Source organism: Xenopus laevis, chromosome 1S (genome assembly GCF_017654675.1).
Source record: "Xenopus laevis strain J_2021 chromosome 1S, Xenopus_laevis_v10.1, whole genome shotgun sequence".
In the NCBI taxonomy this organism is placed as follows: Eukaryota; Metazoa; Chordata; class Amphibia; order Anura; family Pipidae; genus Xenopus; species Xenopus laevis.
In genome coordinates, this window is record NC_054372.1 from 154,341,082 (window position 1) to 154,355,634 (window position 14,553).

At 39.2% G+C, this 14,553-nt stretch overlaps 1 protein-coding gene across 1 annotated transcript in view; it reads left to right on the top strand.

Moving 5' to 3' along the window:
- kremen1.S (kringle containing transmembrane protein 1 S homeolog) overlaps nt 1-13,965 on the top strand; it is a 90,796-nt gene extending 76,831 nt beyond the window's left edge. The window contains 4 exon segments of the mRNA NM_001088676.2: nt 2,758-3,090; nt 9,441-9,602; nt 11,909-11,993; nt 13,257-13,965. Of these exon segments, the coding sequence (NP_001082145.1) occupies nt 2,758-3,090; nt 9,441-9,602; nt 11,909-11,993; nt 13,257-13,416 (740 nt within the window). The 3' untranslated portion in view covers nt 13,417-13,965.
- Nucleotides 13,966-14,553: the final 588 nt, after the last annotated feature.

Genomic DNA, 14,553 nt, shown 5'->3' on the forward strand with positions numbered 1-14,553 from the left:
GACACCAATGATCATAACCTGACAGCCAGGGGAGTTCTAGCATCTTCTTTTTTTAGGTAATCCAAGAAGGTAGAAAATACAATTTTTGGTACAATTACAGGGCTGTCAGTGAGAATGGGGAGAAGTTATGGGGAGTCTGTGTGCCCAATTTGGCAAAAATGTAATGTAAGCGCCATGGGGTGTTGTCAGCCCCCCTGGCTGGATACGTTTCCAAACCTATTTCTGTTGTAGTCATAAGGACAAACAGATCTATTAGAATAGGTGCATTCATCCTAAACACAATGCTTCTGACATAGTTCTCTTTTAATTAGGAAAAGAAACTTTTTTTTCAGTTCAGCTTTACTGTACTTTTGAGGCATAGCTAAGGATCATATGCATACAAATGTAGGCAGTCATTCTTCTGTGTTATTCGCTTGTTAATCTTTACTGAAACAATGGAAAAACTTTTTTGAAGCCTCCTACCCAAGAAGAATAAATTATCTTTCCCCAGCCGCTGCTCAATGATCTCAGGCTGGTTCGCTCAGCTTCCAGGGACTTGTATGTTACAATATGCTCATCTCTGCAATATGCTGGTGATGCCTTTATCAAATATATACAGTGGTCCCGTTACAAAACAAAGGGAATTATAAGGCACATTAGAAAGCATTTGATTGCTTTTAAACCAATAAGTATGCTTTTGTAACAAAGTATCATCTCTGCTGAACCTTTTGTGTTTTTCTGCATGCAATTTTCTTCCGATTTCTCTTTGCTGATCAGCATCGAGAGCTACACAGACCCGGATTTGTGGAAAGGCCACCTAGGCCCGGGCCTAGTGCGGCAGGATTTTAGGGGGGTGGCATGCTGCCCAACCACACCCACATTTGTTCAAAAACACTGGGGATGCGCTGGAGAGACAATAATTTTTTTAATTTCCCGTGCGCCAATCCCCATTGCTCCTGTCACCCTGGAGGCGACAGGGGTGACGAACGGGAGTGGGCCTAGGGGCGCCCACTATGTAAATCCGGCCCTGGAGCTACAGTAAGTGCGTGTGTTTCTGATTGGCTCCTGCAGAGATGACTTGTATAGCTCAATACACACTGGAACAATTGGTCAGCACTCCACAAATTTGTCAAGCAGGTGCACGTGCAAGGTTGTCCACTCCAAACGGATAAGCAATGCAAGACGAAATCACAGCACCATCCAAATTGTGTATAATCTTAAAAAGCCTTTATTGGATTTTCTGGTTTGGATCTCAAACGAACAACGTTTCAGGCCTATATGGCCTTTTGTCAAGTTAATGAAGTTAGCTCAATACACACTACCACTTATTGTTACAGTGCTGCACACTTACTGCAGCGTGTGTGTCATTGTGTGTCAGTGTGAGCACAAACACGCTTCACTTTCCCAAGTCACTGTTATCAGTTAAGTATTTGTTGGACCTGAATACATTAGCTTCTGGAACAAAAAGGTGAGCAAAATAAAGTGAATCTAATAGAAATAAATTTAGAGCAACTGGACTTGCTGAGTAATCATTGAAGACATTTCACTACTCATCCAATCAGCTTCTTCAGTTATGCTCGGATGAGTAGTGAAACGTCTTCAATGATTACTCAGCAAGTCCAGTTGCTCTAGATTTACTTCTATTAGATATACTACGATCTGGATGAATGGAAACCTTCATAGACACGATATAATGAAGATTTTCATGCAAAGGACATGGTCATTGTTAATAATCACCAAATGCTATTCACTTATCTCTGCTGGATATTCATACAACAAACTACTGTATGTGTAATATCTTTAACCTGTGTATATTTTACAGTGTCTTCCAATTGTATGTAGGATTTAGTATATACATGCGGACTGGGAAACAACTCTCATCCAGTAGCAGGGTATAAATAACACCCGTATTGAATTTAAGGCAGAGACTTTAATCAGTTTGAGGCTGTTGATGGGACTGAAAATGCAAATAATTGCTATTGTCCACATAAACACGCCCCTGGCAGCTGCCATCTTCCAGGTATTGAGCAGCAATGGGCTTCTATATGACCGCAGCATCTCTCTGGCTCTTAGCAAAAGTGTTTTTATATGTCCTACTGCCCAGGCATGTCAAAGGTAAATGGTATTGAGGGCCGGATGGAGTGAGTGAAATGTAGTTAGGGCCACAGCTACCACAAGAGGGCCACATATACAACAGAGAGAAACAAAATAAAAATTTGGAGGCTGCATTTATTTGAAAGTATGAGATGTGTCTGAAGACCAAAAAGAAATAGAGAGAGAGAGAGAGAGAGAGAGAGAGAGAGAGAGAGAGAGAGAGAGAGAGAGAGAGAGAGAGAGAGAGAGGCCCATGCAGCCACAAAGTACAGGTCTGATATGGCATTTCTAATCAGTGAATGTGGGGAGGTTGGTGTTCAGGTGCTAAGGGATGGTGGAACAATAGTAGATTCAATGATGTAGCAGGGATCCAGCATAATATGTACTGTTAGTATGCATTCTTCTCCATTCAGTCTCCTCTTGCTGTCCTCAGTAAGAGAAGATTGGATCTGGAAATATGATATATAATAATAACACTTAGGAGTTTTCTGCAGAAAGTAATAGCAAACATTAATGAGGTGTGTGGTGCAAGTAGTTGTTAATGTGGCCGAAATGATGGCAGCATAAAAAAAAAAGTAGTGATTTGTCCTTATGATTTTCTATAGACACATATACCTCTTTAAATGCAGAAAATAGTTTGTTAGCTTTAATTTACAAAATTGACTATATGTTACTTCTCTGTAGCACTGATTGGAGCCTGTGGTGGGAATTATAGCACAGATTCTGCAGTTATATACTCACCGGATTTCCCTGACACTTACGGGACTGGAAAGGCCTGCTACTGGACAATTCAGGTTACAGATGCCTCCATTATCCGGTTTAACTTTACTCTCTTCGACATCAAAGACTCCATAGATATGGTAGAGCTATTGGATGGATACACCAAGCAAGTTCTGATACGTTTTGATGGCAGGAACCATCCAACTCACTCCTTCAATATCTCCCTTGATTTTGTCATCTTATATTTCTTCTCCGATCGCATTAACCAGGCGCAAGGATTTTCTGTTGTATATGAAGGTAAGTAATATTTATTCTAATGGCAGTTAGTTTTTATTGGTATGGTGAAATAAGGAAAGCCGACATTTAATTGGCTACTACAGGTTATTGTTAGACTCTTGCTAAAGTTCTATCACAAGTTTTGAGGATGAAAATTAGTCACATAAACACAATATATAAAATGTTAGATAAAACTTAGATAAAATTCATTTAGGAATTTGACCCTGCAGTTTTTTTCTCCACATAACGATTTCTCTTCTTAAAAATATTATAGTAACTCCGTTTGGATGGTATAAAAATGTCTCCAAAAACTATAGCGTAGAGGGTCTTGGAGCTGTGGTTGGGGAGGCCTAGCCTTCAATGATGAGATATTGGGGGAAATTTACTAACCTGAGAAAATTTGAAATCAATGGCTTCACACCCATCGCTACACTTCGCCAGGCGAAAATGAGCTCAGACAAGGTTAATTTACTAAAATGCGAAGTTGCGGCGAATGCTGGCGAATTTTCGCTAGCGTTACTTCGGCAATCAAATCAAAGATGCGATAGCCTTCATTTATGCCTAGCGCAACTTCGTTAGAGGTCTTCGCTCAGGCTAATTTGCATACGGGGGGAAATTATAAAGTTGAATGGAGGTATATGTTGCAGCAAATACATTACATTACACAAGTCCAGGGAACCTTAATAAAGACATTAGAGTTAATATACTGCCCTACACATGAGCCCACTGTATAGTTTATGTGCCATATGTTAGAAAATGTATGGGGGAACCTGGTTACCCCAAAAAAATTTAAGGACTTTTGCAGGCTATCACTCTAAAAAAAAGGAAAAGACGCCAGCTTTTTTTGGGACTTAGAAACTTTTTCCTGTAAAAATATGATGTAATTAACAGAAGGAAGATCTATGCACTCCAATGCACTTCACCTGGTCTGAGCTGGCGAAGGCAAGTCTGGCAAAAGAGGTAACGTTCAGTAAAATCCGCATCTTAGTAAATTTGCGGAGTAACATCCATTTGCCAGAGCGAAGTTACACCTGCGCACGTTAGTAAATTGGCAAAGTGCCTGAAAGTGGTAACGCTGGCGAATTGTCGCCAGCGTTAGTGACTTCGCCCTTTAGGAAATCTGCCCCTCTGTGAGAATTCTTCTGGTACCTAGCTTGAAGGTCAGTTAGAGTGAGTTTTAGAGTGAGCACTTACTTGCTGTCCTAGATATTTTATATCTGTAACCTTTTAATCAGCTAAGGGAGCCCCGACCAAATTGTTGTATGACAAAGGGGAGCTAGAAAGAAAATAGTCCCACTGTGTCAGTTATAGTGAATTTCAGGGTAATTGAACACTAACATTCATTATGAAAGGACTATTGTCTCTCTCCACTTTTTAACTTTATTCAGACCATTAGAAAACCATTTTTTTTTATTCTGGAGAACAGTACATGTAACCTTTGGCTCCCTATGTGATATATTGAACTATACAAAATGTTGGTTTCATAAGACCCACAACTGCGCTTTCTATGCATAACAAAGTTTTTAACACATACCCACACCCTTATTGAGATTTGCAAATGAAAAAAATGTTAAATCAGCCTCTTGCTGTTCTTAGATCAATTTTTAAAAACACTAAATAAGCATTTGTCCTCAAATGTGATTCCATATGGACTTAAGTCTGGGTCCCTCTATCCAGTGCTTTGGACCAATGATGGGATATCAGTCCAAAACTTTGGGACCCTTTAATATTTGTTTGAATATATATATTCTATGAAAATAATGAGCAGTACACAGTGTATCATTTCACTACTTCCACAGTGTGAGGAAATGACTGGCCAGGCTTGTTATTAATACTGGTGACCACATTCCTCTGCTCAGCAAAGGCTTAAATGAAAATATACAGTAAGTGGCCTGAGATTCCCTTTGCTATTATATATCTTTATAATACACAAAAGCCATGAATATCATTTAAATGTTATCTTTATAAATGGCTCTTAGTGATGTCATCAGTTATAAAAGGAGTTTAGTGATGTCCTTTCTGTCACATGACTCAATAAAACCAGTGTATTATAATAAATAAAGTATCCCTTGTTGGAAAATATGGGGATATTAGAAGTTACCTTGGAGTTCCATGACCTCGGCCTCGTGCTTTTATATGTCATGGACCTCCTCTGTGACTTATATTTTACAATAAGGTGTACTTCATTCACTGTATAATCAGTCCTAGAAAGTAGGCACCTCCTGTAATGTTTGGACAACTTAACAAAGGTGGGGAGGAATTATTAAGGAAGCAAAATGTTCAGAGGCGTCCCATTCACAACAAGTCTTCTTTGACTTGCCATTGACACTGTGTCCTGGATTAGAAAAATAAATGTACTGTTTATCCATGAACCCCCCTCCTGGTGTCTTTCTGATGTTAAATCCTAAAGGATGAAAGTGTGTTTTTAATAAAGAAATGAAAAGGCATCTCGACTTTGGAAGATACCATCTGGAGCGCATAGTTTGCTCATGATTCCGTAATTGTTAATGACTATAGACAAAGGGGACTTAGTTTATCCTGTGTTTTAACAGCTGTTCCGACTGCTTTCACCCAGTAGCAGAGCAGACTCACTTGTCTTTCATTGAAAGTATATATATATATATATATATATATATATATATATATATATATATGGAAGCTAAGCAAGTCTTCTTTAGCATTGACTGTATAATATCCGCCTAGTCCATGCCATGACATGGCTATCTCTTGTAGATAATGCACTCTCCACCTATAAAACATTAATTAAAGGACATTATAATGTGCCATGAAATAGAGTTTTTGTTAAGAAGATTCCATAATGATCTCATGCATTCCAGGTAATCAGCGGTGCATAAACATCAGACTTTCAAGTTCCACCTTGAGCCTTTCCTCAGGTTTCTTGCTATGGGCGTCATGTCCTTTTGATAGAAAATGAATTACCATATGAAATAGAAGCTGTTTTATTCCACTGACATGTGATAGTGTTTAGGAGAAATTGTTTAGCACCATGACTCCAGCTCACCCGTGAGACACAAGGAGGAGACTTTAGTAGCTTTGCCTATAAATACAATAGCACCTTCAGTAGTGTATGTTTGAGATTGAATCAACAAGTGGGGGTTAGGTGAAGCTGTCCTTATTCAATACAAGATTTTTAAGGCACTGTTATGATGAGCTACACCCTACATAGTCCATTATCTTTATTCTTACACAGCACAATAAATGACAAGCACCACTCTATGATTAACCAGTTACTGACCCATTGAGATCATAATCTAATATTGGTGCCTGAGCTGCAGCAAAGGACTGTGTAACTTGCTGGCAATATATCAACATATGATTATGATGATGGTTGTTATTTTTTACTATAGTTTGCATTTTTTTGCACTTAACAGTGTTGAACAGTTAAAATCAAGACACTTTTTTATTGTCTTGGATTTCAGAGCAATTGTGGGAGCTATAGAAGATAATCAAAATCACAGTTAATTGTCTGTCATAATTATTATTAACATGTATTTATATAGCTCCAACATATTTTGCAATGCTGTATATGAACTCCTCTTTATCTGTAAGCCTGAGACACAGGCAGATTTTATGGCAGTACTGGACCCCCCAAATTGATTCCCATGGCTCACATTGATAAGGAGCAGCATGGAATTGCAGGTGTAAAGTGTTTTTTGGGAGGAAAGCACTGACACTTTGACACTTGCACTTCCCTGTGATTCCTATTGAGGTGAGTGTTAGTGATCATTTGAGTTTCCAGTGGAAATGTATGTATGATACTTACCACATTGGGATAGGGAGGGACCATTTAAATGAACTCTACAGATACAGGAGCAGGTATATAGAGCAATGGTACATTAAAAAATAAATCAATAGAATTTTTCAATGAAAAGAAATCTCATTTTATATATATATATATATATATATAGTCTCTGCTTGTTGGACTTGTGTTGAATACAACTGTTTCCTGTTTAATCACAGATATTCTAATTAGTAGAAACTCATACACTGGGGCAGTGTAGTCAGAATTCCTACCTTCATATTTACTGTTGATTGATTTAAACGACATGGAGATGGGGCCTCTTTGTTATGGAGGAAGTACAGGATCTGAAGAGTCAGCTGTTGCTTACCATGGGAAGTAGGGCTTTCTGGAAGAATGCAAAATATGGCACGTAATTACGCAGGATGGTGGCCATATTGAAGGCTTCTTTATAAAGACTGACACTTACGGGAACTTAAGAAGCAAATGAATGGTAATTAGCAGCTAATGTTTTGAGTAGCTGTTGTTGCTGTCTATACTCAGTTTGCCTGAAAGTATTTGGGCAACAGATTGCAGAACTTCTAATAATATAAAAATATGTGATTCATAGATTGGTAGTAATATCAATGACAGATACATAGCTGGTCTCAAATTTAATGGGAACTAAAAGCCAGAATATAATATTCTCCACCCTTTATAATGGGGAGAGGGGAAATTCTTTTTTCTGTGCAGTGATCCTCAGATCATTAATATTAGTCGTCAATATACAAGGCTTGACTTAAGACACAGAACTGCTTTTTGAACTCGTGGCTCCATATTCCTGCCCACCCATGCTCCATTTTTTACAAAATCATCCCTGACCCACCCAAACCGCTCCTTAGTCAAGAAAGTTTGGAACCCACTCTAGGGCTGGACTCTTGGTAGGTCTACCATCTCATCCATAGATGATTTGACAGCATTTTTAAAGCTCCAAAGCAAGTACCATGTCTTAGCTGCTCACATCAATGTACATAAAACAAGGTAACGGTACCCCAGGCAGGAATGATCCACCACGTGCTTCATTAGCCTCTCTCAGTGGCAGAGGAGTTGTATGTGGTACATGGGTTTGTGTAGCCCACAGCCATTAGTAGGACAATTTAATCTGGTGCACCCAAACTTGATGTGAACCACTGCTCCCAGGATACATTCTTATGCGGCGATTTGGTTGAGCGCGGCCAGAAGGGTTACACAGATTATGCTTCATAATATTTGGCAGCTGAATCCTTTGTAAAAGATTCATACTGTAATTCAACCATATCCAGAAACAGTGGATTTGGTGCATCGCTATTCTATAGTGTTATTGATCTGTGACTTTTATACAGTACTCTAGGGTCCGATTAAAGACTGTTCTAAGAACGTTCTCTGATTTAGGCTTTTTAGTGCAAATGACCATATTTTTCTCATAGTACCTTGATCCAAGATTTTTCAGTAATTTTATTTATCAAGTGCCCAATCCATAAAATCCATGAATACAAAAGAGCTTCAAACCAATTCTGTCGCGGTCATGTAGACGTCAATGGAAGCTGCTCTTCTTTTCTTGCAAAGATTAGTCTGTCGTTCATGGTTTTCAAGCTTTTCAGAGATCCATTTGTTTTCATATGTTCACAAAAGTGTCAAGGTTTATGGGTTATTTTTTAAGATCCCTCAGCAGATATTTTTGTTTGGATCTTTTAATAACTTATGCCGTTTTAGATAAAATAAAGTGGTTTCAAAAACCTCAAATACCACTAAACTCTCTATAAACTATTTACAGTATATTGTGAGTCGGTCCCTAAGCTCAGTAAGTGACAGCAGCACAGAGCATGTGCAGTGAATCAGCAGAAAAGAAGATGACGAGCTACTGGGGCATCTTTGGAGACACAGATCTTCACTGCAAAAGGGCTGTGGTTGCCGTGGGCTGGTACAGAAGCCCAAAACCAGATTAGAGTTTAATGGAGAAAAATTCACCCACTTTCTATTCATTCCTATGGGATTTTAGAAGTTTATTTATCATTGAGTAATAGTTGGAGTTAACCATTATAATCCTAAAAATCGCATAGGAATGCATAGAAAGTGGATGAGTTCCAATCTCACATTTTGCCCTAGTTCTTTAGTATCCATATACATTGGTTCATATTGTATGCTGTGAGTGTGTCTCGCTCAGTAGTCCTCTGTATTACAGGAATGGGATCTATTATCCAGAATGCTCGGGACCTGGGGCTTTCAGGATAACAGATCTTTCTGTAATTTGGATCTTCATTCCTTAAAACTAATAGAAAATCATGAAAACATTAAATAACCCAATGGGCATTTTTAAAAATGTGGGTTATTTGGATAAAATGGAGTCTACGGGAGACAGCCATTCCGTAATTCAGAACTTTCTGGATAACGGGTTTCCGGATAACTGATCCCATACTTGTACTATGTGCTGATGTTATCATTAGTTTAAACAAATTATAAAGTTAAGAAGATTATGAAAATGGGCAAATAAAACTGTAATTAACAACCAGCATGAATTCTAAATGATATGCACATAAGCACCACTAAGAAATATCTAACCATCCAGACTTTCATTATTTCTCTTTTCGTACAGCTTTCAAAGAGGAAACCATAGAGAAACCCAACGGCTCCAACAATCAGTCACAGACAGAAATGATTACTCAGACGACCAACCTCAGTATTAATGCAGCTCGCTCTTCAAAGATCCTCTATGTTATAACAACTAGTCCCAGCCGACCAAGTGGGCACGTGCCAGGTAATACACAATGTGTTTGCTTCTGATCCCGCCTGAGCTTCGGATAGATCAGACCGGTCCTACTGGAGGTCCACGCTACTTTACAAACTCTTGTAACTGGAGAAAAACTTGAGGGAAATTGCGGGTCACGGGTAGCGGGTATGGGTTGGGGACGGGTATAAGAAAATAGACCTGCACAGGACTCTACATGAAACTTCTAATGCACAGATATAAAAGGGAGACAAACTCACATAGAAGAAGCTGAAATGACTGATTGTTTCGTTTGTCCCAGTTTTTGAGGTCAAGTGCAGCTGGAATCAGCTAAAAAGGGCTGAACTACAAATTTAATCAGATTTCATTTTCCTTTTATGTGTTATTCTGCAGCTTCCTTAAAAGCTGGTGCCAGTGCATTAGTATATCCAGTCCCAAAACTGAACCAAAAAAGAAGAAATCAGCAGCTGCTTGCAGGGTTTATATTAGGCAGTTTAGTAATCTACAGAAAACTGCAGTTCCCAGATGCTGCTCACTGAAGGATGATCTAAAGTGAAATTGAAGAGCAACAAAACGAGTTAAGATTTACTTTACTAGTCTATATGCTTAGCAAAGTCTTTAGGGGTGTAGACAATAGTTCATTCCCTTGGTCCTGTAGAGCAACATTCAAGGTAGGGGCAGTACAATAATCCACTTTGACTGTAAAGACAGTACAGTCCAGTCGTTTTCATGTGAATAATATCCAGTTGGAAAGGACTGTGGCTGTGGGATAGCAGGTATAGTAGGGAGAGATGGTGTCTATAGTAACAGTGGATAATAGTCTCTGGGAAGGGACTGTGACTGTGGGATAGCAGGTATAGTAGGGAGAGATGGTGCCTATAGTAACAGTGGGATAATAGTCTCTGGGAAGGGAGTGTGACTGTGGGATAGCAGGTATAGTAGGGAGAGATGGTGCTTATAGTAGAAGTGGGGATAATAGTCTCTGGGAAGGAACTGTGGGATAGCAGGTATAATAGGGAGAGATGGTGCCTATAGTAGCAGTGGGGATAATAGTCTCTGAAGGAAGTGTGACTGTGGGATAGCAGGTATAGTAGGGAGAGATGGTGCCTATAGTAACAGTGGATAATAGTCTCTGGGAAGGAACTGTGGCTGTGGGATAGCAGGTATAGTAGGGAGAGATGGTGCCTATAGTAACAGTGGATAATAGTCTCTGAAGGGAGTGTGACTGTGGGACAGCAGGTATAGTAGGGAGAGATGGTGCCTATAGTAACAGTGGATAATAGTCTCTGGGAAGGAACTGTGGCTGTGGGATAGCAGGTATAGTAGGGAGAGATGGTGCCTATAGTAACAGTGGATAATAGTCTCTGAAGGGAGTGTGACTGTGGGACAGCAGGTATAGTAGGGAAAGATGGTGCTTATAGTAGCAGTGGGGACATTAGTCTCTGGGTAGGGACTGTGGCTGTAGGATAGCAGGTATAAATGGGAGAGATGGTGCCTATAGTAGCAGTGGGATAATAGTCTCTGGGAAGGAACTGTAGCTTTGGAATACCAGATTTAAAGAAAATTGTGTCTGTAGCAGGGGATAATAACCAATGGGCTAGTTATACTACTATAATACACAAAAGCCATGAATATCTTGTAAATTATATCCTTATAAAAGGTGAGTTCTGATGTCATCAATTATAAACAGTGAGTTCTGATGTCATTTCTGTCAGATGACTCACTAAATTTGTGTATTATAATAAATAAAGTACCCCCTGTTGAAAAATATGAGGATATTAGAAGTTACCTCGGAGTTCCATGACCTGTATAAAAACACTCGGCCTTCGGCCTCGTGTTTTTATATGGTCATGAAACTCCTCGGTGACTTATAATATCCTTATATTTTACAAGAGGGGGTACTTTATTCACTATATATTAATAATCTTGCCCCATAGGAATTGTTTGCCTCCCACCAGTCCTAAGAAAGCCTTGCTGATCAGCCCAAAGGCAGCCAATGATTTTGCAGAGACATAGCCCATGCTTTTTTATTCCCAGACATCCAGTAGCTGTCAACAAACAGTGCTATTAAAGAGCTGCTATTAAAGTTGTACAATTGTTGTTGCTGCATTATTCACAATTTGTGAAACTACCGTGATGTTGCCATAAAAAAAAAAAACACTTTTATTTTTTTGGCCCAACCTACTTTTTCTCAATTTCTAATAGGAAGAGCACAGGTTTCTGAGCCAGACTCATTGTGCCTGTAGAATAAACTTTGTATGAAATATTTATTCTATTTTGTTAGGCAGCAATTGGATTTCCTGTATTATTGACATTTTCCTTTTCATTCCATACAGGCTGGACCATCTACGCTCTGACTGGCCTCCTCATTTTGACCATCATTGCTATTTCGGCAAAAGCACTTTTACATATATCAATGAAGTGAGTGTATTGCAGTGATATCAATTATTGTATATCAGTTCTCTTCGAGTAAAGGGAGCTGTTTACAAAGTCTTAAAAAATAGCTTAAAGAGAAAAAAAAATTTTTTTCAAAACACATCGGTTAATAGTGCTGCTTCAGCAGAATTCTGCACTGAAATCTGTTTCTCAAAAAAGCAAATATTTTTTTTATGTTTAGTTTTGAAATCTGACATGGGGCTAGACATATTGTCAGTTTCCCAGCTGCCCACAGTCATGTGACTTGTACTCTGATAAACTTCAGTCACTCTTTATTGCTTTACTGCCAGTTGTAGTGATATCACCCCTTCCCTTTTCCCCCAGCAGCCTAACAACAGAACAATAGGACAGTAATCACATAGCAGCTCCCTAACACAAGAAAACTGGAAAATCAAACCTGCCAGATTGGGCAGTTTAAGGGCAAGAATTGGCAGATTAAATCTGCCTGTGTATGGCCACCTTAAAGGAGAACTAAAGCTTAACTAAAGAAGTAGTCTCGAAATGTTGTACATTATGTTTTGGGCTTCTGTGCCAGCACAAGGCAAACACAGCCCATTAGCAGTAAAGACCTATGTCTCCAAAGATGCCCCAGTAGCTCCCCATCTTCTTTTCTGCTGATTCACTGCACATGCTCTGTGCTGCTGTCAATTACTGAGCTTAAGGACCTACTCACAATATACAGTACACATAGAATATAAATGTCACAATATAAGGCTGATTAGTAATTAATATGGATAATTACTACATGGCAGCAAAGAAACCAACGCAACTATTATCAGAATTTAATAATCAGCCCTGTAGCATCAGCTTATATGAAAGGCCAACCTAAGTTTCTGCTTGATAATTTGTGACAACCCCTAAGCTTAGCTTCTCAACAGCTGCTCAGAGCCCACTGAGCATGTGAGTGTCACAGACACTTTCCAAGATGGTGACCCCCTGTGACAAGTTTGAAGTCCTGGATCATTGCTGCTATTGACAAGCTGAAACTGTAGGGTGATGCAATAAGGTCATTGTATAAAATATGGCATTTTTAGCCATATTCATTTTTAGGGTTTAGATCTCCTTTGAGAAAATTCTTAGGAGATTGCAGCAGTAATGCATTTCGGAGGAAACAGAGAGGGGATTTTTGTTATAAAAGGTATGGCGTCTTCTCATGGATGTAAATATGTGAGCTGATATATAGAACTAATATAGAAAATGATGTTACATGAGCCGTATTTCTCTTATTAATACCTATCTTTTTCCAAGGTCTGCCAGGTTGGCATCCTCATCTAGCCTGGACAGTTGCCACAGAGGATCAGCAGGAGAAATCTGGAGCATATTCTACAAGCCATCCACATCCATTTCTATTTTCCCAAAGAAATTAAAGGGTCAGCATGACGACCGCAATCCTTTGGTAGGAGAATAAGCTCTGTTTGAGGATTTTCAGTATTGCTGGGCTTCCCAGGGGAATCTCTCATGCCTGTGCTTAGACATCTTTCAACAGACCACGAACAAGAGATGTCAGCTGCCTAGAACTTTCCTGGCATTGAGATTCAACTTGAGAAGTACCCACAGTCCAAGAGTTGCTGTGGCACCTTCATACAAGACAATTCCCCATCGAGAAGATCCACAGAGAGAAGGATCAGAGAAGTTTGCTGGTGTTGCTGAACTAGGAAACACCCCTTTTTAGCCTCTAATTCAGGATATGGACAACATGTGGTTTGTTTTGGGATGGAACCACAACTTTAATGCTGCAAGCGTTATATACAATCATTTCTGCTCTGTGCAGCAGGGTTTCCCATATATGACATGGTGATGGACTTGCCTTCAGCTCCTACTTTTTATATTATATTTATGAACTTATAGCTCTTAATAGAGCAACAGAAGGCTGTCCAGTTTTCTCACTCTACTTCATCTCAATCTACTGTGATGGAGTTTTGCACTGTGCAAATGTGCATCTATTGTTCCACCGAGCAAACGAAAAACCTTCTCAGATACTCACAAATCAAAGCTTCAGCCATCTTACTATGAGCCAAACAGGTTTCCCATCATTCCCAGAGTTTACACTGTCTGATTGAATGAACGAATTCTGTATGAGGGACTGAAGGTTCAGGAGGACCTGCATGGAAACGGATCTTGGTGTTTATGGGGCCAATAAATTCATTAGACCCCTGTATGCAGTATGATTGAGTGTTGTATATCTGTATTCATTATCGAAAAATTGTGCTCATTATCAGAATTCATTCTCTTACACAATTACACAATTGAAAATGTGGAAGCAGTTTTTCAGCTTGTTCCATAAAATATGCTCTGACAATATTCTCGTCCAATGTCCTCAGTCATTTATTGTCTCTTTTGCTGCTGGGTAATAATTATAATCTGAGTAATGATCTTGGCAGTGTCAGAGAACAATGAATACTTGGAACAATCCCTGAGAGACAAGCATACAACAGAATAGCTGCATTCCCACCCAGAACGAACTTAATTTGCCATAAAATATAACATAATCCAACACTATGACACAAAACAATCGAATCTATTCTGTTTATGTACAGGTAGACTG